Source organism: Symphalangus syndactylus, chromosome 13 (assembly GCF_028878055.3).
Source record: "Symphalangus syndactylus isolate Jambi chromosome 13, NHGRI_mSymSyn1-v2.1_pri, whole genome shotgun sequence".
NCBI classification, from domain to species: Eukaryota; Metazoa; Chordata; class Mammalia; order Primates; family Hylobatidae; genus Symphalangus; species Symphalangus syndactylus.
The window spans coordinates 25152398-25174951 of NC_072435.2; the positions used below are offsets into that span (position 1 = coordinate 25152398).

Below are 22554 nucleotides of genomic sequence, written 5' to 3' on the forward strand. Positions count from 1 at the left end.
TGTCCAGTATGGATTCTCTGATGTGTAGTAAGGTTGGACCTCTGATTAAAAGCCTTGCCACAACCACTACATTTGTAAGGTTTTTCCCTAATGTATGCTTTCTGGTCTTGTGTGAGTAATGAAGGATGCATAAAATCATTCCTATATATATTAGAAATGCTGGTATTGACACGAGGAAGATTTGTTTGAAGTAATGAAACTGAGGACCCACTGGTGACAGACTTCTCAATTTGATTACATTCATAAATTTTCCTTTCAATTTGAAATCCCTGCAGTTCAGCCAGATGCGACCAAAAGCTTAGTTCAAGCTGATTTTCAACTGGCTTATTTCCTGCATTCCTTCCATCACCTTGATCTCTTCTTCCAGCAATGTTTTTAATTTTAATTGCAGGTATTTCTCTGTAATTTCTTTCATCATTGTGACACTGACACTCAAAGTCATGAATATTTTGCTGCATTTCCCTGAAGTAAAAATCTTTGATGTCATGGATTTCATGTCTTTCCAACATCACTGCTTGGAATACTTTTCCTGTGCTATTGTTCTCTTTTGGTGGTAATTCCTTGATCATATGTGTAGGAGAGACATCTACAAGATATTTAAAAAACAGGTTTTCTATTAACTACAGTTGGCAAATCAGTAGTTCATATTGAAAAAGATATTGGCCGGGCACAGTGGCTCACGCCTGTAATCCCAGCACTTTGGGAGGCCAAGGCAGGCAGATCACCTGAGGTTAGGAGTTCCAGACCAGGTGGCCAACATGGTGAAACCTCATCTCCATTAAAAATACAAAAATTAGGGATTTGCTGGCAAGATGGCCAAATAGGAACAGCTCTGGCCTGCAGCTCCCAGCGAGATTGACAGAGAAGGCAGGTGATTTCTGCATTTCCAACTGAGGTACCCACTTCATCTCACTGGAATTGGCTGGACAGTGGGTGCAGCCTACAGAGGGCAAGCCAAAGCAGGATGGAGTGTCACCTCACCAGGGAAGTGCAAGGGGTTGGGGGATTTCCCTCCCTAGTCAAGGGAAGCTGTGAGGGACTGTGCCGTGAGGAATGGTGTACTCCGGCCCAGATACTGTGCTTTTCCCAGTCTTCACAACCAGTAGACCAGGAGATTCCCTCCAGTGCCTAGGCCACCAGGACCCTGGGTTTCAAGCACAAAACTGGGTGGACGTTTAGGCAGACACTGAGCTAGCTGCAGGAGTTTTTTTTTCATAGCCCAGTGGCACCTGGAACACCAGTGAGACAGAACTGTTCACTCCCCTGGAAAGGGGGCTGAAGCCAGGGAGCCAAGTGGTCTGGCTTGGGGGGGTCCCACCCCCATGGAGCCCACCAAGCTAAGATCCATGGACTTGAAATTCTTGCTGCCAGCACAGCAGTCTGAGGTTGACCTGGGACACTCGAGCTTGGTGCGGGGAGGGGCATCTGCCATTGCTGAGGCTTGAGTAGGCGGTTTTACCCTCACAGTGTAAACAAAGCCACCGGAAAGTCTGAACTGGGCAGAGCCCACCACAGCTCAGCAAGGCCACTGCAGCCAGACTGCCTCACTAGATTCCTCCTCTCTAGGCTGGGCATCTCTGAAAAAAAGGCAGCAGCCCCAGTCAGGGACTTATAGATAAAACCCCCATCTCCCTGGGAAAGAGCATCTGGGGGAAGGGGTGGCTGTGGGAGCAGCTTCAGCAGACTTAACTGTCCCTGCCTGACAGCTCTGAAGAGAGCGGTGGATCTCCCAGCACAGTGTTCGAGCTCTGATAAAGGACAGACTGCCTCCTCAAGTGGGTCTTTGGCCCCCCATGTATCCTCACTGGGAGATACCTCCCAGTTGGGGGCCGACAGACACCTCATACAGGAGAGCTCTGGCTGGCACCTGGTGGGTGCCCCTCTGGGATGAAGCTTCCAGAGGAAGGAATAGGCAGCAATCTTTGCTGTTCTGCAGGCTCCACTGGTGATACCCAGGCAAACAGGATCTGGAGTAGACCCCCAGCAAACTCCAGCAAACGTGGAGCAGAGGGTCCTGACTGTTAGAAGGAAAACCAACAAACAGAAAGGAATAGTATCAACATCAACTAAAAGGACATCCACTCAGAGATCCCATCTGAAGGTCACCAACATCAAAGACCAAAGGTAGATAAATCCACAAAGATGGGGAGAAACCAGCACAAAAAGAACCAGAACGCCTCTTCTGTTCCAAAGAATCACAACTCGTCGCCAGCAAGGGAACAAAACTAGGAGAATGAGTTTGACGAATTGACAGAAGTAGGCTTCAGAAGGTGGATAATAACAAACTCCTCTGAGCTAAAGGAGCACGTTCTAACCCAATGCAAGGAAGAAAAGAACCTTTAAAAAAGGTTAAATGAATTGCTAACTAGAATAACCACTTTAGAGAAGAATATAAACGACCTGATGGAGCTGAAAAACACAGCATGAGAACTCCGTGAAGCATACATAAGTATCAATAACTGAATCGATCAAGCAGAAGAAAGGATATCAGAGATTGAAGATCAACTTAATGAAATAAAGTGAGAAGACAAGATTAGAGAAAAAAGAGTGAAAAGAAATGAACAAAGCCTCCAAGATATATGGGACTATGTGAAAAGACCAAATCTACATTTGATCGGTGTACCTGAAAGTGACAGGGAGAATGGAACCAAGTTGGAAAATACTCTTCAGGGTATTATTACAGGAGAACTTACCCAACCTAGCAAGACAGGCCAACATTTGAATTCAGGAAATAGAGAGAACACCACAAAGATACTCCTCGAGGAGAGCAACCCCAAGACACATAATCGTCAGATTCACCAAGGTTGAAATGAAGGAAAAAATGTTAAGGGCAGCCAGAAAGAAAGGTCAGGTTACCCACAAAGGGAAGCCCATAAGACTAACAGCAGATCTCTCGGCAGAAACTCTACAAGCCAGAAGAGAGTAGGGGCCAATATTCAACATTCTTAAAGAATTTTCAGGCCGGGCGCGGTGGCTCACGCTTGTAATCCCAGCACTTTGGGAGGCCGAGGCGGGCGGATCACGAGGTCAGGAGATCGAGACCACAGTGAAACCCCGTCTCTACTAAAAATACAAAAAATTGGCCGGGCGTGGTGGCGGGTGCCTGTGGTCCCAGCTACTCGGAGAGGCTGAGGCAGGAGAGTGGCGTGAACCCGGGAGGCGGAGCTTGCAGTGAGCCGAGATTGCGCCATTGCACTCCAGCCTGGGCGATACAGCGAGACTCCGTCTCAAAAAAAAAGAAAAAAAAAAAAAAAAAAAAAGAATTTTCAACCCAGAGTTTCATATCCAGCCAAACTAAGCTTCATAAGTGAAGGAGAAATAAAATCCTTTACAGACAAGCTAATGCTGAGATATTTTGTCACCACCAGGCCTGCCTTATAAGGAAGGAAGCACTAAACATGGAAAGGAACAACTGGTACCAGCCACTGCAAAAACATACCAAATTGTAAAAACCATCGACACTGAAGAAACTGCATCAACTAACGAGCAAAATAACCAGCTCGCATCATAATGACAGGATCAAATTCACACATAACAATATTAACCTTAAATGTAAATGGGCTAAATGCCCCAATTAAAAGACAAAAACTGGTAAATTGGATAAAGAATCAAGACCCATCAGTGTGCTGTATTCAGGAGACCCATCTCACGTGCAAAGACACACATATACTCAAAATAAAGGGATGGAGGAATATCTACCAAGCAAATGGAAAGCAAAAAAAGCAGGGGTTGCAATCCTAGTCTCTGATAAAACAGACTTTAAGCCAACAAAGATCAAAAGAGACAAAGAGGGGCATTACATGATGGTAAAGGATCAATGCAACAAGAAGAACTAACTATCCTAAATATATATGCACCCAATACAGGAGCACCCAGATTCATAAAGCAAGTTCTTGGAGACTGATGAAGAGACTTAGACTCCCACACAATAATAGTGGGAGACTGTAACACCCCACTGTCAGTATTAGACAGATCAATGAGACAGAAAATTAACAAGGATATCCAGGACTTGAACTCAACTCTGGACCAAACTGGCCTAATAGACATCTGCAGAACTCTCCACCCCAAATCAACAGAATATACATTCTTCTCAGCACACTTATTCTAAAATTGACCACACAATTGGAATTAAAACACTTCTCAGCAAATGCAAAAGAACGGAAATCATAGCAAACCATCTCTCAGACCACATTGCAATCAAATTAGAGCTCAGGATTAAGAACTCATTCAAAACCGCACAACTACATGGAAACCGAACAACCTTCTCCTGAATGACTACTGGGTAAATAACGAAATGAAGGCAGAAATAAAGATGTTCTTTGAAACCAATGAGAACAAAGATGCAACGTACCAGAATCTCTGGGACACATTTAAAGCGTGTGTAGAGGGAAATGTATAGCACTAAATGTCCACAAGAGAAAGCGTGAAAGATCTAAAATCAACACCCTAACATCACAATTAAAGAACTAGAGAAGCAAGAGCAAATAAATTCAAAAGCTAGCAGAAGACAAGAAATAACTAAGATCAGAGCAGAAGTGAAGGAGATAGAGACACGAAAAATCCTTAAAAAAATAGACGAATCCAGGATCTGGTTTTCTGAAAAGATCAACAAACTAGATAGACCACTAGCCAGACTAATACAGAAGAAAAGAGAGAAGAATCAAATAGATGCAATAAAAAATGATAAAGGGGATATCACCACCAATCCCACAGAAATACAGACTACCATCAGAGAATACTATAAACACCTCTACGCAGATAAACTAGAAAATCCAGAAGAAATGGATAAATTCCTGGACACATACACCCTTCCAAGACTAAACCAGGAAGAAGTCGAATCCCTGAATAGACCAATAACAAGTTCTGAAATTGAGGTGGTAATTAATAGCCTACAAACCAAAAAAAGTCCAGGACCAGACAGATTCACAGCTGAATTCTACCAGAGGTACAAAGAGGAACTGGTACCATTCCTTCTAAAACTGTTCCAAACAGAAAAAGAGGAATCCTCCCTAACTCATTTTAATGAGGCCAGCATCGTGCTGGTACCAAAACCTGGCAGAGACACAACAAAAAAAGAAAATTTCAGGCCAGTATCCCTCATGAACATCGATGTGAAAATCCTCCATAAAATACTGGCAAACTGAATCCAGCAGCACATCAAAAAGCCTATCCACCACCATCATGTCAACTTCATCCCTGGGATGCATGGCTGGTTCAACATATGCAAATCAACAAATGTAATCCATCACATAAACAGAACCAATGACAAAAATCACATGATTATCTCAATAGATGCAGAAAAGGCCTTCAACAAAATTCAACAGCCTTCATGCTAACAACTCTCAATAAACTAGGTATTGATGGAATGTATCTCAAAATAATAAGAGCTATTTATGACAAACCCATAGCCACTATCATACTGAATGGGCAAAAACTGGAAGCATTCCCTTTGAAAACCGGCACAAGACAAGGATGCCCTCTCTCACCACTCCTATTCAACACAGTATTGGAAGTTCTGGCCAGGGCAATCAGGCAAGAGAAAGAAATAAAGGGTATTCAATTAAGAAAAGAGGAAGTCAAATTGTCTCTGTTTGCAGATGACATGATTGTATATTTAGAAAACCCCATTGTCTCAGCCCAAAATATCCTTAAGCTGATAAGCAACTGCAGCTAAGTCTCAGGATACAAAATCAATATGCAGAAATCACAAGCATTCCTATACACCAATAACAGGCAAACACAGAGCCAAATCATGAGTGAACTCGCATTCACAATTGCTACAAAGAGAATAAAATACCTAGGAATACAACTTACAAGGGACGTGAAGGACCTCTTCAAGGAGAACTACAAACCACTGCTCAAGGAAATAAGAGAGGACACAAGCAAATGGAAAAACATTCCATGCTCATGAATAGGAAGAATCAATATTGTGAAAATGGCCATACTGCCCAAAGTAATTTATAGATTCAATGCTATCCCCATCAAGCTACCATTGACTTTCTTCACAGAATTGGAAAAAACTATTTTAAATTTCATATGGAACCAAAAAAGAGCCCATATAGCCATGACAATCCTAAGCAAAAAGAACAAAGCTGGAGGCATCACGCTACCTGACTTCAAAGTATACTACAAGGCTACAGTAACCAAAACAGCATGGTACTGGCACCAAAACAGATATATAGACCAATGGAACAGAACAGAGGCCTCAGAAATAATGCCACACATCTACAACCATCTGATGTTTGACAAACCTGACAAAAACAAGCAATGGGGAAAGGATTCCCTATTTAATAAATGGTGTTGGGAAAACTGGCTAGCCATATGCAGAAAGCTGAAACTGGATCCCTTCATTACATCTTATACAAAAATTAACTCAAGATAGATTAAAGTCTTAAACATAAGACCTAAAACCATAAAAACCCTAGAAGGAAACTAGGCTATACCATTCACAACATAGGCATGGACAAAGACTTCATGACTAAAATATCAAAAGCAATGGCAACAAAAGCCAAAATTGACAAATGGGATCTAATTAAACTGAAGAACTTCAGCACAGCAAAAGAAACTATCATCAGAGTGAACAGGCAGCCTACAGAATGGAAGAACATTTTTGCAATCTATCCATCTGACAAACGGCTAATATCTAGAATCTACGAAGAACTTAAACAAATTTACAAGAAAAAAACAACCCCATTGAAAAGTGGGTGAAGGATATGAACAGACACTTTTCAAAAGAAGACACTTATGTGGCCAAAAAACGTATGAAAAAAAAGCTCATCATCACTGGTCATTACAGAAACGCAAATCAAAACCACAATGAGAAACCATCTCATGCCAGTTAGAATGCTGATCGTTAAAAAGCAGGAAACAACAGATGCTGAGAGGATGTGGAGAAATAAGAATGCTTTTACACTGTTGGTGGGAGTGTAAATTAGTTTAACCATTGTGGAGGACAGTGTGGCAATTCCTCAAGGATCTAGAACTAGAAATACCATTTGACCCAGCAATCCCATTACTGGGTATATACCCAAAGGATTATAAATCATTCTACTGTAAAGACACATGCACACGTATGTTTATTGTGGCACTGTTCACAATAGCAAAGACTTGGAACCAACCCAAATGCCCATCAATGATAGACTGGATAATGAAAATGTGGCACATATACACCATGGAATACTATGCAGCCATAAAAAAGGATGAGTCCATGTCCTTTGCAGGGACATGGATGAAGCTGGAAACCATCATTCTCAGCAAACTAACACAACAGAAAACCAAACACTGCATGTTCTCACTCATAAGTGGGAGTTGAACAATGAGAACACATGGACACAGGGAGGGGAACATCACATACCAGGGCCTGTCAAGGGGATGGGGAGCTAGGGGAGGGATACCATTAGGAGAAATACCAAATATAGATGACGGGTTGATAGGTGCAGCAAACCACCATGGCACATGTATACCTATGTAACAAACCTGCACGTTCTGCACATGTATGCCAAAACTTAAAACTTAAACCTTTAAGTTAGCTTTAAATTAGCCAGGTGTGGTGACATGCACCTGTAGTTCCAGCTACTCAGGAGGCTGAGGCAAGAGAATTACTTGAACCTGGGAGGCAGAGGTTCCAGTGAGTTGAGATCTCGCCACTGCATCACAGCCTGGGCAAGAAAGCCAGATTGTCTCAAAAAAAAAAAAAAAAAAAAAAAGAGGACCTCTCTGTCTAGTGCCATTCCAGACCTGAGTAAACAATCTCAGAAAACCCAATGTACTTCCCTGTAGCACACGCTGCAATCTGTGGCAAAAGCAGAACAGAAGAAATGACCGAGGCTGAAAGACTTCGACAGACAGAGAGGGCTGGAGACAGCACCCTGAGGTTTCCGGAGCCCCAGATGCAAAGGAGGAGCTGCCACTGTTTTCACATCACCTGATTAGGTCTCCCAAGTACAGGAAATGGGGCAAAACCTGAACAGGTCAAGGGGGCAGGTCTATGGAGGCCTCAGCTCTGATCTGTATAGACAGAGAACTGAGCATCAGATGCAATCAGGTACAGGAGATCACAGGAGACCTCTTGGACACAACCCTCCCTGTGCCCCTCAGAGTGAAGAAACCAAAGAGGTCACAGAAGCCACATGACACGGTGTTGTCCATCATGATAAAGACGTTGACTTTGTCATTGTTTGAGCTGCAGCACCATGGGAGAGTGAAAGGATAAACTACTACATGTCAGAAGAGCAGAGGGATAAATGAGGGCAAAGAAGGGTTTCCATTGAGAGCTCACAGGACTGAAACCCTTTTTGCCCCATAGAACTCTTCAACTCGGAAAGAGTTACCCGAATACTAACGGTGCAGCTTCCTCTCTGTCCATTTGAGCTCTTATCTGTGTTCCCACCCTTGATGCATTCCCAACCATTTGATGTTTTTGTTATGTTCACTTCACTCTCCACAGTCCAGGGCTCTTTCCCTTGCCCCAACATGGAGGTAATACTCATTTCAGAAAGAGAGATTCCTGCTTAGAAAAAGAAAGGAATGTAATGTGCTGCGGCTTTGACAGAATCCCAGCCCTTTGTTTAGAGGAGGAAAGAGGACATTACAAATGGATCTAGAAAAATATTTCACAAATTCACCCACTGAATGCCTCCTTCTGAATGTTTAGGGAACTTGGTAAGATATGGACATTGAGCTGGCCTCTAAGAAGTACTGAATCACAAGCAAAGGGGGAGAAAACAGCAAAGCGGATTTTTTTCTCTTTTTCTTTTTTTTTGAGATGGAGTTTCACTTTTGTTGCCCAGGCTGGAGTGCAGTGGCACATTCTTGGTTCACTGCAACGTCTGCCTCCTGGGTTCAAGTGATTCTCCTGCCTTGGCCTCCCAAGTAGCTGGGATTACAGGAGCTCGGCACCATGCCTAATTTTTTGTATTTTTAGTAGAGATGGGGTTTCACCATGTTGGCCAGGCTAGTCTCAAACTCCTGACCTCAGGTGATCCACCTGCCTTGGCCTCCCAAAGTGCTGGGATTACAGGCGTGAGCCACCGCGCCCAGCCCAAAGTAGATTTTTTTTTTTTTTTTTGAGACGGAGTCTTCCTCTGTTGCCCAGCTGGAGTGCAGTGGTGAGATCTTGGCTCACTGCAAGCTCTGCTTCCCGGATTCACGCCATTCTCCTGCCTCAGCCTCCTGAGTAGTTGGGACTACAGGTGCCTGCCACCATGCCCGGCTACCTTTTTTGTATTTTTAGTAGAGATGGGGTTTCACCGTGTTAGCCAGGATGGTCTTGATCTCCTGATCTCGTGATCCGCCCGCCTCGGCCTCCCAAAGTGCTGGGATTATAGGCATGAGCCACCGCGCCCGGATCAAAGTAGATATTTTTAAAGTCTACCACAGGATTTATTTCTACTTAAGCTCTGGAACCACCAATGATGTATCTTGAAGGGGGTAGATCATTTGAAAACAGGATAATTAAACAAGGCCAGATGCTGGACTATTAAGCTTTTCATCTGAGAATTAACATAGCTTCAATCTTAATTGAGCAATGCAGGGGCTCCCAAGAGGCACACAAAAGAACATGCAGAGATACAGCAGAGCAGATCCCAGCTTCTGGAGGGGCATTATCCTCACCCAGGGAGACCAGGTTCCTGTAGTTCTCCAACATCACGTCCCTGTACAAAGCCCTCTGAGCAGGGTCCAGGCATTTCCACTCCTCCTGAGAGAATTCGATGGCCACATCCCTGAATGTCAACCTTCCCTGACATGAAAAAACACATTTCACCAAGAAGTCATGGGGAGAGCTGTTATCTTCACACAAAAAGACAAAAAGAGAGGTATAAGTCAATTTAGTTTAAATGAACATTTTGGGAAATCCATGGAAAGGTATTTTCAGGCAAACTGTGTCTGAAAAACACATTTTACCAAGCGCACAGGGGGAGAGTTATCATCTTTACATAACATGAGAAAAAGAATTGTATTGATTTACTGAAAGGAGAGTCCTGGCAGATCCATGCTAAGGTATTTTGGGGCATTTAGGGATGTTAGGAAGAACATTAGGTATGTTTCCCTAATTGCATTTTATTATACTCTTCTGTAAGAGCTTATGATATCTTCTAAATAAGTGTGGATTTCTCTTTCTGTAGACAATGGAAGAAACGTAGAAATAAAAAATCAACACACAGCTATCTCTATAGAAGTGCTAGATGTTATGTTTGACACACAAAGTGATATTCAGTATCTGGATGAGCCAGAAGAAGTGTGTTGTCTTCAGAGATGACAATGTCCATGGTGGCTTTAAAGAAAGAAAGGTCAGAATCTAAAAAGTGTGGCCGGGCATGGTGGCTCACGTCTGTAATCCCAGCACATTCGGAGGCCGAGGCTGGCGATCACGAGGTCAAGACATTGAGATCATACTGGCCAACATGGTGAAACCCCGTCTCTACTAAAAATACAAAAATTAGCTGGGCATGGTGGTGCATGCCTGTAATCTCAGCTACTCGGGAGGCTGAGGCAGGAGAATCACTTGAACCAGGAAGTAGAGGTTGCAGTGAGCCGAGATCGCGCCACTGCACTCCAGCCTGGGCAATAGAGTAAGACTCCGTCTCAAAAAAATAAATAAATAAATTAAATAAAATAAAAAATAAAAATACAGAACTGATTTATGAAATGGTGATGTGTCTTCTATAAAAGCCATAGGATAGTTCATCCATACATTCACGCACACATATATACACAAATGTAAATTAACAAAGAGAAAACTTGCCTCTCAATGACATATTTTTTATGACTTTTTCATTATCATTTTTCCTCATGTGCATTTCAGCATCTTGGGGAGAGTAAAGTGTATAAGTTGTATTTAACTTAGTTTGTCAACATTATGTTACATAAGGCCAATAAAAGAATGGTAAAAACATGAAAAAATATTTAAAACTTTAATTCCAATCCCTATGAAATAGTTATAGTCAAACTACAAATAAAATTCTATCCATTTAAATTTAAATATTTAGGCTGGGCGCAGGGGCTCACGCCTGTAATCCCAGCACTTTGGGAGGCTGAGGCGGGCAGATCACCTGAGGTCAAGAGTTCGAGACCAGCTTGGGCAACATGGTGAAATGGCAGGCACCTGTAGTCCCAGCTACTCGGGAGGCTGAGGCAGGAAAATCACTTGAACCCAGGAGGCAGTGGTTGCAGTGAGCCGAGATCGCACCACTGTACTCCAGCCTGGGTAACAAAAAAAAAAAAAAAAAAAAAAAAAAAAAAAAAAAAAAAACAAACAAACAAACAAAAATAAATTAAAAGCAAGACCTAACATGATAAAATTCCTAGAAGAAAGTGTAGGAGAAAAGGTTTGTGAAATTGAATTTGGCAATGATTTCTAAGATATGACACCAAAGACACAGGCAAGAAAAGCAAAAATATACAAATGGGACTACATCAAACTTACAAACATCTCTGCATCAAAAGAAAGAATCAAGAGACTGAAAAGCAACCTCCAAGAGAAGGATGTGCTAAAAATGATTTAAAGAATCTCCTTCTGTTAGAGATTTAGATTGTTTTCTGGCCAGGTGCAGTGGCTCACACCTGTAATCCCAGCACTTTGGGAGGGCAAGGCATGTGGATCACCTCAGGTCAGGAGTTCAAGACCAGCCTGGCCAACATGGTAAAACCCCATCTCTACTAAAAATACAAAAATTAGCCCGGTGTGGTGGCAGGCACCTGTAATCCTGGCTACTCAGGGGGCCCAGGCAGGAGAATCGCTTGAACCCAGGAGGCAGAGGTTGCAGTGAGCCGAGATCACACCATCACACTCCAGCCTAGGGGACAAGAGCGAGACTTCATCTCAAAATAAAAAGAGATTTAGATTGATTTCATATTTTAAAATTGGTGGAGCCAGGCGTGGTGGCTTACACCGGTAATCCCAGCACTTTGGGAGGCCGAGGTGGGTGGATCACTTGAGTTTGGGAGTTTGAGACCAGCCTGACCAACATGGAGAAACCCCATCTCTACTAAAAATACAAAATTAGCTGGGCGTGGTGACACATGCCTGTAATCCCAGCTACTCGGGAGGCTGAGGCAGGAGAATCGCTTGAACCTGGGAAGCAGAGGTTACAGTGAGCAAAGATCGCACCATTGCACTCTAACCCAGGCAACAAGAGCGAAACTCCCTCTCAAAAAAAAAAATCAGTGCTAGAATAAAACACCCTCCCCTCACTAAGGTGTTTCTGAACTTTCCATTCCATTGCAAAACATAACAATTCTGGAGCCAAAAACGTACAGATTCATGTATTTATCTTCAAATGTATTCTTAAATCAGACAAACAATGTGCCAGAATTCCCCTCATCAGCCTCCTTTTCTGGAATTACCAGGTACTTGTGCGCATTAGTACATGACTTCCATGTGCAGCTTCTCTACTCCTGGTCCACAGAGACCTCACAGTGCCTCCAGATGTGGCCGCTAAACAATCCCTGTTGCCTAATAGTCCTGACACCATGGGGCCCGCATGCCGTGTCCATCCATGTATGGGTGTGAGCCCTTCCCAGGACCATGCCCAGTGGGGCCTCTTCCCAAGTTCATATCAGTGGATCACAGGCAATGTAAGTGAAATGAGAGGGACTGAGGGAAGGCACGGGTGAGTGCGAGCAAACGTGTCAGGCAGGATGCTTCAGACTCAAAGAAGATTTGCAACTCCAAAGAATGAAATTTCAGAAAGGAAACAAACAGAACAAGCTGGGCACGGTGGCTCACGCCTGTAATCCCAGCACTTTGGGAGGACGAGGCGGGTGAATCACGAGGTCAGGAGTTGGAGACCAGCTTGGCCAACATGGTGAAACCCTGTCTCTACTAAAAATACAAAGAATTAGCTGGGCGTGGTGGCGGGCACCTGTAATTGCAGCTACTTGGGAAGCTGAGGTAGGAGAATCGCTTGAACCCGGGAGGCGGAGGTTGCAGTGAGCCGAGATCACACCACCGAACTCCAGCCCAGGCGATAGCACAAGACTCTGTCTCAAAAAAAAAAAAAAAAAAAAAAAAACGGGAAACAGAACAATCCACCAAGAATATCACTTTACTTGAGAAAGAGCCATCCCTGTCTCCTCTTTCTTCTCTTCTGGACTTCTTCCTCAGGCCACATGAGTCTTTAAAGGTTAATCTGGAATGTGAAAAAGAAGTTATTTAATGCCTAGAATTAACACACCCCCCCTTCCTGTGCCATGACCACACACACAGCGAAGACCTCACCCCGTGCAGACAGTCCTCTGCCACCAACTGCACCAGGAGTGATGGAGGAAAAAGAAACTTGTAGGAAGACCAACAGGTGAGTCTGTAACCCCGTTCTTCAGAACCCACTCTCCTCCTAGAGGCCCACACGCACGCTGCAGCGGTGGGGAGCTGAGCTGGACTGAGCTCCCCTTCACGGTGCACACCTGGCCTTCAGCAAACCTCATGCAGAGCACAGCCGCCCTCACATCCCTATGGATCCCAGGCTGAGCTTAGCCCTCAGAAATGGAGGAAACAGTCTGTCATCCCAGCACTTTGGGAGGCCGAGATAGGCGGATCACCTGAAGTCAGGAGTTCGATACCAGCCTGGCCAACATGGTGAAACCCCATTTCTACTAAAAATACAAAAATTAGCCGGGTGTGGTGGTGCGTGCCTGTAGTCCCAGCTACTAGGGAAGATGAGGCAGAAGAATCCCTTAAACCCAGGAGGCGGAGGTTGCAGTGAGCTGAGATTGCCCCATTGCACTCCAGGCTGGGCAACAGAGTGAGACTCCATCTAAAAAATTTTTTAAAAAGATATGGAGGACACAGAGCCTCAGTATCTATTCCGGACACAGATTAGAATCAGCTGGGGTAACATAACTACTATCAAGGCTGGACTCCAACCCCATTACACGAATGGAAAACTCAGGTAAAGAGGCACAAGAGTTTTATTTGCAAAACGACTCAGTACTCTCAAGTCAAACCAGGATTGAGCTCCACTCAGAGGGAGTGTGAAATAACAAAAAATATATTTTTGGTCTCTGCCCCTGGTTCCTGGGACATAGGTCCTAAACCCCTCACAGAAAGGGGTGTTAGGAGAATCTTTGGTTCTCATATTTGGTCTTTGACCCCGGGTCCTTGCACAAAGCTCCTAAATCCCTTGGAATTTCGTACATGATAGGAGTGTTTTTGTTCTAATGAGGCAAGTCTTGGTGGGCTCCTGGATAGAGCCAGTTGCCAGAAAGACTAAGCCATGATTAGAGGCTTGGAAATTGCAGCTCCATCACTTATTTCCCAAAGAGTGGAGCAGGCTGAAGACTGAGTTAATAATCTCTCATGCTTACAGGATGAAGCCTCGATAAAAATTCCTGATCTATAGGGTTCGGAGAGCTTTCTGGTTAATAAACACATCTGAATGCCAGGAGGGTGGGTGCACCCAAATCCACAAGGAAGAAGCTCCTGTGCTCAGAACATTCTCAGACCTCACCATATGTATCTCTTCATCTGGCTGCTCATGGGTATCTTTTATGATATCCTTTATTAATACACCAAATCCTCACTTGATGTTATCAATAGATTCTTGGAAACTGGAACTTTAAGTGAAATGGCAACTTTTTTTCCTCATCAACATAAAAAATGACATTGAATGGCCAGGCACGGTGGCTCACACTGTAATCCCAGCACTTTGGGAGGCCAAGGTGGGCGGATCAAGAGGTCAGGAGATCGAGACCATCCTGGCCAACAAGGTGAAACCCTGTCTCTACTAAAAATACAAAAATTAGCTGGGCATGGCAGCACGTGCCTGTAATGCCAGCTACTAAGGAGGCTGAGGCAGGAGAATCACTTGAACCCGGGAGGTGGAGCTTGCAATGAGCGGAGACCACACCACTGCACTCCAGCCTGGTGACAGAGCTAGACTCCATCTCAAAATAATAATAATAATAGTAATAATGATAATGATGACATTGAACAAAACAACGTTATTCGAGGACCTGCTGTATATCGTTTCATTCATGACCCAGTTTCCAAGAACCTATAGAAAACATTGTGAGGAATGACTGCACAAAAAATCAGGAGAACCTGAATCATATGAGAACCAAAGATTCTCCTAACACCCCTTTCTGTGAGGGGTTTAGGATCTATGTCCCAGGAACCAGGGGCAGAGACATAAGTAAGTGCTTCCAGCAGTTCTGTGAGCTGTCCTCACAAATTAATCAAACCTAAAGAGGGAGTCATGGGAGCCCCACTATATAGGTCAGTTTTAAGGACAGGTGACAACCTATTACTTTTGACTGACGTCTGAAGTGGCGGCAGGGCGGGGCGGGGGGGTGGTCTTGTGGGGCTAAGACCTTAACCTGTTGGATCTGACTCTAACTCCAGATGCAGTGTCAGAATTGAATTGAATTATAGGACACGCAACTGGTGTAGACTGGAGAATTGCCTAGTGTGTGGGAAAAAAACTCCCACACATTTGCTGTCAGAAGTGTTATTTATAAGTTGGCTGGGCGCGGTGGCTCATGCCTGTAATCCCAGCCCTTTGGGAGGCCCAGACGGGCCGATAACCTGAGGTCAGGGGTTGGAGACCAGCCTGGCCAACATGGTGAAACCCCCAACTCTACTGAAAATACAAAAATTAGCCGGGCATGGTGGCACATGCCTGTAATCCCAGCTACTGGGGAGGCTGAGGCAGGAAAATCGCTTGAACCTGGGAGGTGGAGGTTGCAGTGAGCTGAGGTCGCGCCTCTGCACTCCAGCCTGGGTAACAGAGGGGGAGACTCATTCTCAAAAAAACAAACAAACAAACAAAAAAAAGCATACTGGGTGTCACCTCCTCCACCATGAGTGTGTCACAGGACAAGCCCAGCTCACCTTCCCACCACCGGAGGTGACTGCCTAGAGGGGCTTGGGAGCTGAAGGCCCTTCCTGAGAAAGATTTCAGGTGAGAAAGACAGAGGTGGCACCTTAGGACAGGGGTGGGGTCTGCAGAATCCCAGAACCAAGTAAGGACGCGGCCCCTCCGGACTGAGGCTGCAGCGCTGCGCACCAGGGGCCGACAAGGGCAGGTCCTGGAGAACCGGATAGACCTGAATCCATCTTGCAAGTGAGGGCTCTAAAAAGTGCTCTGCCGGCCCGAGCGCGGTGGCTCACGCCTGTAATCTCAGCACTTTGGGAGGCCGAGGCAGGAGGATCACAAGGTCAGGAGATCGAGACCATCCTCGCTAACAGGGGTGAAACCCTGTCTCTACTAAAAAAAATACAACAAAATTAGCTGGGCGTGGTGGCGGGCGCCTGTAGTCCCAGCTACCTGGGAGGCTGAGGCAGGGGAATGGCGTGAACCCGGGAGGCGGAGCTTGCAGTGAGCCGAGATCGCGCCACTGCGCTCCAGCCTGGGCGACACAGCAAGACTCCGTCTTAAAAAAAAAAAAAAAAGTGCCCTCCCGCATGGCGGGAAGAAAAATCGGTAAAGGATTTTAGGCAGCAAAAGACACGAAAGGCCATGTTTACCTAGCGCAAGGCAGAAAGACCAGATTCAGGAAGTAGCCTTAGAGCGACTTTAGCCCAAAGGGAAAGCGATCTCCGCACTCTCACAGCAACGTCAGAATTTACCTGGGGTGGAGGGCGCGGTGCGGTCATTTTAAGATCTGTAGGGACCCCCTCCAGACCCGGGGGATGGAAGAAGGGAGACTGCGAAGCGCAGATTTAATCTAGAGAGAGAGAAACAGGCTCGGCGGCGCAGCCTTCACTCCCCGCGATCCGCTTCCGGGTCTACAGAAAACTGCGCGCTGCTGAGACTGGGCGGCCTGGGGGCGGGGAAGGGGCGGGGAACGGGCGGGGCCTGGCCAGGGAGAGACCGGCAGGGGGCGGGGCCGGAGAGGACGGAGGCGGCTTAGGGGCGGGGCCTAGGCGGGGCGCGACCGGCACAGGGAGGGGGCCGGGGAGAAAACGCGGGGGGTGGGGCGGGGCCTGGACAGGCAGGGGGCGGGGCCGGGAGGGACCAAAAGAAGGCGGGTGGGAACCTGCGTTTCCAGCCACCTGGTTCCCAGAGCGTCCCTATTTTATGGGTTTCTATTTCGTGTCCTGCGGAGTAGTTTTGCTTTCTGCTTATTTTAAGTTAATGTTTCAATTTTAAGGTAAACCCTTAGAGTTATGTGGGCCATCTCTGTTGGAAACTAAGATGTTTTCCTAAGTTGCACTTAAGTTGCTCAACTATTTTTAAAAAGTTACTGCTTTTTCTAAAGCAAGAGTTAATGTCACCGGTATTAGCCCTCCTTGCTCCACACTCCAAGTATTTACCATATGAAAATCTCTGCAACTGTGCACAGGGCTGACTCTCTCCCTCCACGGTGAATGAGTGTAGAATATGGAGGGGATTGCATTAAGTTCTGTTGCGAGGTGACTTAAAATTACTTACACATTCTGCCCAGGCAGAGTTTCGCATTTCACATTCTAGTTTGCATACCCTTCACAGACATTTTCAGGGCTTTTTAGTTCAGTTGCTTAAATTAATTCAAATTGCAGAAACTTTCCTGGATTCAATCTACCCCAAACCGACACCCCCAGAGATGCCAGATCCCCACCCAGAGTTGCTTCAGTCTCACTAGCAGCTCTTCTGTCCTACCTGCTGGCAGAAATAACCATTTCAACGTGAACCATTTCAACTTCTGTCCCATTCGCTGGCAAAAATACCTTTTAACGTATTTTAACGTATTAACGTATACCATTTCAACTTTCCTCTGCCCAAGATTCCTATTCCCATGGTCAGGTTGGGGTCTACCCTCAATAATAACTAGGGTGGCCCAGGGCATTGTAATCTGTGTGCAGCACTGAGCACCAAGGCTCTGTGTTCTGCGTTTCTGATTACATTTTTCAGCTCTAAAATTTCTTTTTTTCTCCTTTATAGCTTCTGTTTCTGTATTGATAGTCTCATTTTGCTCATATCTTGTTTTTCTGATTTCCTGTGGTTGTCTTAATTCATTGACCATCTTGTGACTCTTATTTTCAATTCTTTGTCTGATAATTCACACATCTTCATTTCTTTAGTGTCAGTTTGTGGTGGTTTCATTTGTTCCTTTGTGTGGATCATGCTTCCTTTTCTCCTTGAATGTCTTGTTATCTTGGCACCTCAGCATTTCACTAATCAGCCACTCCTACTTTTTTATTTCTGGCTTCCTTCAGGGAGGACCCTCTCTATTCAGCCTGACTAGAGATTCTGGAGACCTCTGAAGACTCTTCTGGGAATGTGTCATCTCTAGGCTTTTGCTTGTAGTTACCTGAGGTTTGACAGTTTTTCTGAAATTCAGGAGCGCTCCTGTTGACAGTCTGCAATTCTGCAGTCACTGTGTTTTCATGGTAAGCTGTGGTCTGGTTCTCCACCTAGTGTCTGCCTGCGTTACTGCAGACTCTGGTTTCTGTTGATTGCCTTTGTTCTCAGTGGTTTCCCTGACCTGGCATCCTGTCACTTTTGATGTTACTTCTGTTACTTAACTGATTCTTTAGGTTTAATTGTAATTGTTGAGGGTTTTTTTTGTTTTTGTTTTGTCTTTATTATTTTGTTGAGATGGGGTTTCACTATGTTGCCCAGGCTGGTCTTGAACTCCTGGGCTGAAGCACCCCTCCTGCCTCAGGCTCCCAAAGTGCTGGGATTACAGGTGTGAGCCACCGCTCTCAGCCTAACTGTAACTCTTAGATGCCTGGGTTCGGGGCTTGCTCTGTCATTTCTAGCTCTTGGACCTTAGGCCAGTTTCTTAGCGTATCTGTGACACAGTTGTTTCCTAGTAAGATAGGAAAAGATCTTTTTCTCATGAGCTATTATGTTGTTATATGAGTTAATACAGGTAAAGCATTGAGAATAATGCCTTGCACATAGTGTTCAGAAAAGTCAGTCATTGCTATTGCCATTATCATCACAGTTTTTACTTCTGGCCAGTGTTTCTGTAAAGCCACTCTGGACCTTGTCACCTCAGAAGACATTATTCATGCTTTAGCTTATCTAAATACTGAGTATCACTTAGTGTGTTGAAAATAATATCTAACACTTCTATAGAGATCAGCTTGTGTTTGGGCTTTTATTTGTATATTTATTGTATTGTCCACAAAACTGAAAACTCCACACAGATTTACAGGCTATTATAACTACTTAGGGAAAAGTACAATAAAACATCCTCAAAAATGCCTTCACGCTGGGCGCGGTGGCTCACGCCTGAGATCCCAGCACTTTGGGAGGCCGAGGCGGGCAGATCACGAGGTCAGGAGTTTGAGACCAGCCTGGCCAACATGGCAAAACCCCATCTCTACTAAAAATACAAAAATTAGCCGGGTGCGGTGGCAGACGCCTGTAATCCCAGCTACTCGGGAGGTTGAGGCAGGAGAATCGCTTGAACCCGGGAGGCGGAGGTTGCAGTGAGCCGAGATCATGCCATTGCATTCCAGCCTGGGCGACAAGAGCAAGACTCTGTCTCAAAAAAAAAGAAAAGAAAAGAAAAGAAAAGAAAAGAAAAGAAAAGAAAAGAAAAAAACCCTTACATATTTAAGAATATAGGAAAAACTGATTTAGTTTCTTCTACTATTCTCTCACAACACAGAATGCTACTGTTAGCCCAGAGGTACTGGGTTTTCCTACACACACCACGCAAGCAATCCTGCCACAGACACCAGGTGCGTGTTCTCTCATTCCGTTCCATTCTGCCGGGACACGGCATCAGATCCCACACGTTGAGGGCTCAGTCCCACAATAGTGCACACATTTCAATGCCAGTCTCAAGCACAGGATGTGACTTGTGCTTACGGATCAGATATAAGTCCAGGAGTCCCTTGACCCCCTCCTCGGGTTCAACGAATTTGCTAGAGTGGCTCACAAAACACAGGGAAACACTTTACATAGATTTACATATTATAAAGGATATTACAAAGTTGACAGATGAACAACCAGATGGAAGGGATCAGTGAGGTGAGGCATGGGAGAAGAGGCTTTGAGCCTTGGTGCCCTCCCTGGGTGCACCACACTGCAGGAGCCTCCAAGTGTTCACCTATCCAGAAGCTCGTCTGAATCCTCTCCTTTTGGGTTGTTATGGAGCCTTCATTACATATGCATGATTGCTTATATTACTGGCCGTTGGTTAAACTTTTAGATAGGCTAAGTTTTTTTTTTTTTTTTTTTTTTTTTTTTAGGAGAGACGAAGTCTCACTCTGTCACCCAGGCTGGAGTGCAATAGCGCGATATCGGCTCATTGCAACCTCCGCCTCCCGGGTTCAAGCCCCGCCCCGGCCCCGCCCACCCCATGCTCTCAGTCCCTCCCAACGCCTGGCCTTTCCCGCCCGCAGCCTGCCCCTTTGCACCTGTCGGCCCAGGCCCCGCCCCCAGGCCGCCGGCTCAGTTGACTGCGCGGGCAGTTTGTTGCAAACCCGGAAGCAGATCTCTTGGAGTGAAGGCTGTTCGTCGCCGCGTGAGTTTCCCTCTATCTAGATTAAACCTGCGTTTCGGAGTCCCCTGCTCCTCCGTACCCGATGTCCGGGGGTTCCTATAGCCCTTAAAGTCCCCGCACGGCTCCCTCCATTCCAGGTAAATTCAGACGTTGTCGCGAGACACTGGGGGTCGCGTCGCTTTGGGTTAAAGTTACACAGGCGGGTCCTGCCCGCGGTCTTTCGGCCTTCAGACCATGCAGACACCTCCTTTCCTTCGCCGTTTCCTGCTTAAAACCCTTTACTGACCTGCGTTTTCCTGCTTAAAACCCTTTACTGACCTGCGCCCTGTGAAGTCCTCATCCGCGAAGTGGGTGCAGGATTTTACCGTCCCCTAACCTCGCCCTAGTCGGCTACTGGAGCGCAGCGCCGCAGCCCCGGTCCCGGGAAGGCCGCGCCTCTGCCTGGTCCTGGGATCCTGCAGACCCCACCCCTCTCCTAAGGCGCCGTCGTCCCCCACCTCCCTCCTCGTGCGGGGCCCTGCTGCTCCCTAGGCCTCCCCTTCGCAGTCACCGCTTCCCCTGAGCCCGCGTTGGGGAGGTGCCCGGGGCTTGTCCTGTGATACCCGGTGTTCTTGCCTGTCCAGCTCCACCCGCTGGAAAATGTGCTCCTCCAGGATCCAGGCGTCTTACTCCAAACCCTCCCTGTGAATGTGTGGGCCAAGGGGATCAGGAGACAGAGAAAGGGGCTGAGAGAAAAGTAGAAAAACGGAGACAGAGGAAAGAATGAGGGAAACCAATAAACATGGCAAAGTAGAGGATGGGTCGGGATTTGCAAAGAGACAGTAAGGGTGAAAGAAGTCGCTGAGAAAGTAACAGGATGGAGAAACAACTGGAGAAATGTAGAGAAAAGCTCGATGTCCAGAGAGATGAAGGACAGCAAGGTAGGGAGAGGGGGCAGCTCCTCAGACAGAGAGTTGGGGAGAGGAGGGGGGATTTGGAGCCAGGACAGACAGAGCAGCGTGGTGCTGGGACACTAAGAAGGGGCAGCCAGTGACAAGGAGGGCAGAGGGAGAATCACAGCAGGGGGAGACCTGGGATCTGGGGGTGCCAAAGAGTGGGGACAAGGAAGTGAAACAGGGAAGAGGGGATTTAACAGGGAGAGCAGAGATAAGGGAAGAAAGAGGCAGAAATATATGGAGATTGGGGACAACCAAAAGATTGGGCTGAAAGAGGAGTAAGAGGTGAAACAAGTTGCAAGAATGGAGCAGAACAAGTGGAAGAGGAGGAATAGAGGGAAGGAGAAACAGCAGGAGAGGAGAGGGGCTCAAAATGAGGAGCAGAGACCCAGGCTGAAACACAGAAAAGAAAAAAGGAGAGAGAAGAAGAGAATGAGAGAGATGTACAGAATGAGAGAGAGAAACACACAGGAAGGAAGAAAGAGGGGGACTTTGGCCCAGATGCGTGGTGGTTTCATTGGATATGGATAATTACATCGTGATATATTGATTTCTGTATCCATAATCTAACAATTTTTTTTTTTTCTTGAGACAGAGTCTCACTCTATTTCCAGACTGGAGTGCAATGGCACGATCCCAGCTCACTGTAATTCCGCCTCCTGTGTTCAAGTGATTCTCGTGCCTCAGCCTCCCGAGTAGCTGGGATTACAGGCATGCACCACCACACCTGGCTAACTTTTGTATTTTTAGTAGAGACGGGATTTCACTATGTTGACCAGGCTGGTCTTGAATTCCTGACCTCAGGTGATCCACCCACCTCAGCTTCCCAAAGTGCTGGGATTACAGGCATGAGCCACTGTGGCTGGCCCCTAATAATCTAACAAACTTTATATGTATATATTTTGTTTCTGTTATGGAGATGCTGGTGAGAATTGCAAAAGTTTTGTCTATAAGACATGTGCATTTTATAATTCCTGGCATCAGAGGTTAGCTTCTATTTGCAATCTCTGTTCTACCAGAGGGCAGTGACTTGACTCATTCAGTTGTGGGTCACCCTCTTTCCTTTTCCTAGGATGGGGTAATGTGTAGGCAAGTGTATGAGTGAGGAGGAAAAACCAGTGTTTTTCCTACTCTCATAACCAAGTAATGAACGCTCAACAAAGAATGCATGGCTTCTCATCACCAAAACGTGTGGGTTGGGGATTTCTCCTCACCAACACGCAATTCTTCAACAAAC

The 22554-nt window shown here is 45.7% G+C and overlaps 2 protein-coding genes across 2 annotated transcripts in view; one reads left to right on the plus strand and one right to left on the minus strand.

Moving 5' to 3' along the window:
* Positions 1–599: 599 nt before the first annotated feature.
* LOC129460684 (zinc finger protein 677-like) lies at positions 600–16725 on the minus strand. Its single transcript, XM_063615667.1, has 4 exons — positions 16568–16725; positions 13051–13130; positions 9582–9739; positions 600–9344 (listed from the first exon to the last, which is right to left on the minus strand). Exons 2-4 carry the CDS (start codon positions 13063–13065, stop codon positions 9254–9256), a joined length of 264 nt encoding a protein of 87 aa, XP_063471737.1. The 5' UTR covers positions 13066–13130; positions 16568–16725; the 3' UTR covers positions 600–9253.
* A 2856-nt stretch (positions 16726–19581) lies between these two features.
* The window catches only part of LOC129460668 (zinc finger protein 665-like), a 42766-nt gene continuing 39793 nt past the window's right edge, over positions 19582–22554 (plus strand). The window contains 2 exon segments of the mRNA XM_063615536.1: positions 19582–19615; positions 20129–20403. Coding sequence (XP_063471606.1) covers positions 20239–20403 — 165 coding nt within the window. The 5' untranslated portion in view covers positions 19582–19615; positions 20129–20238.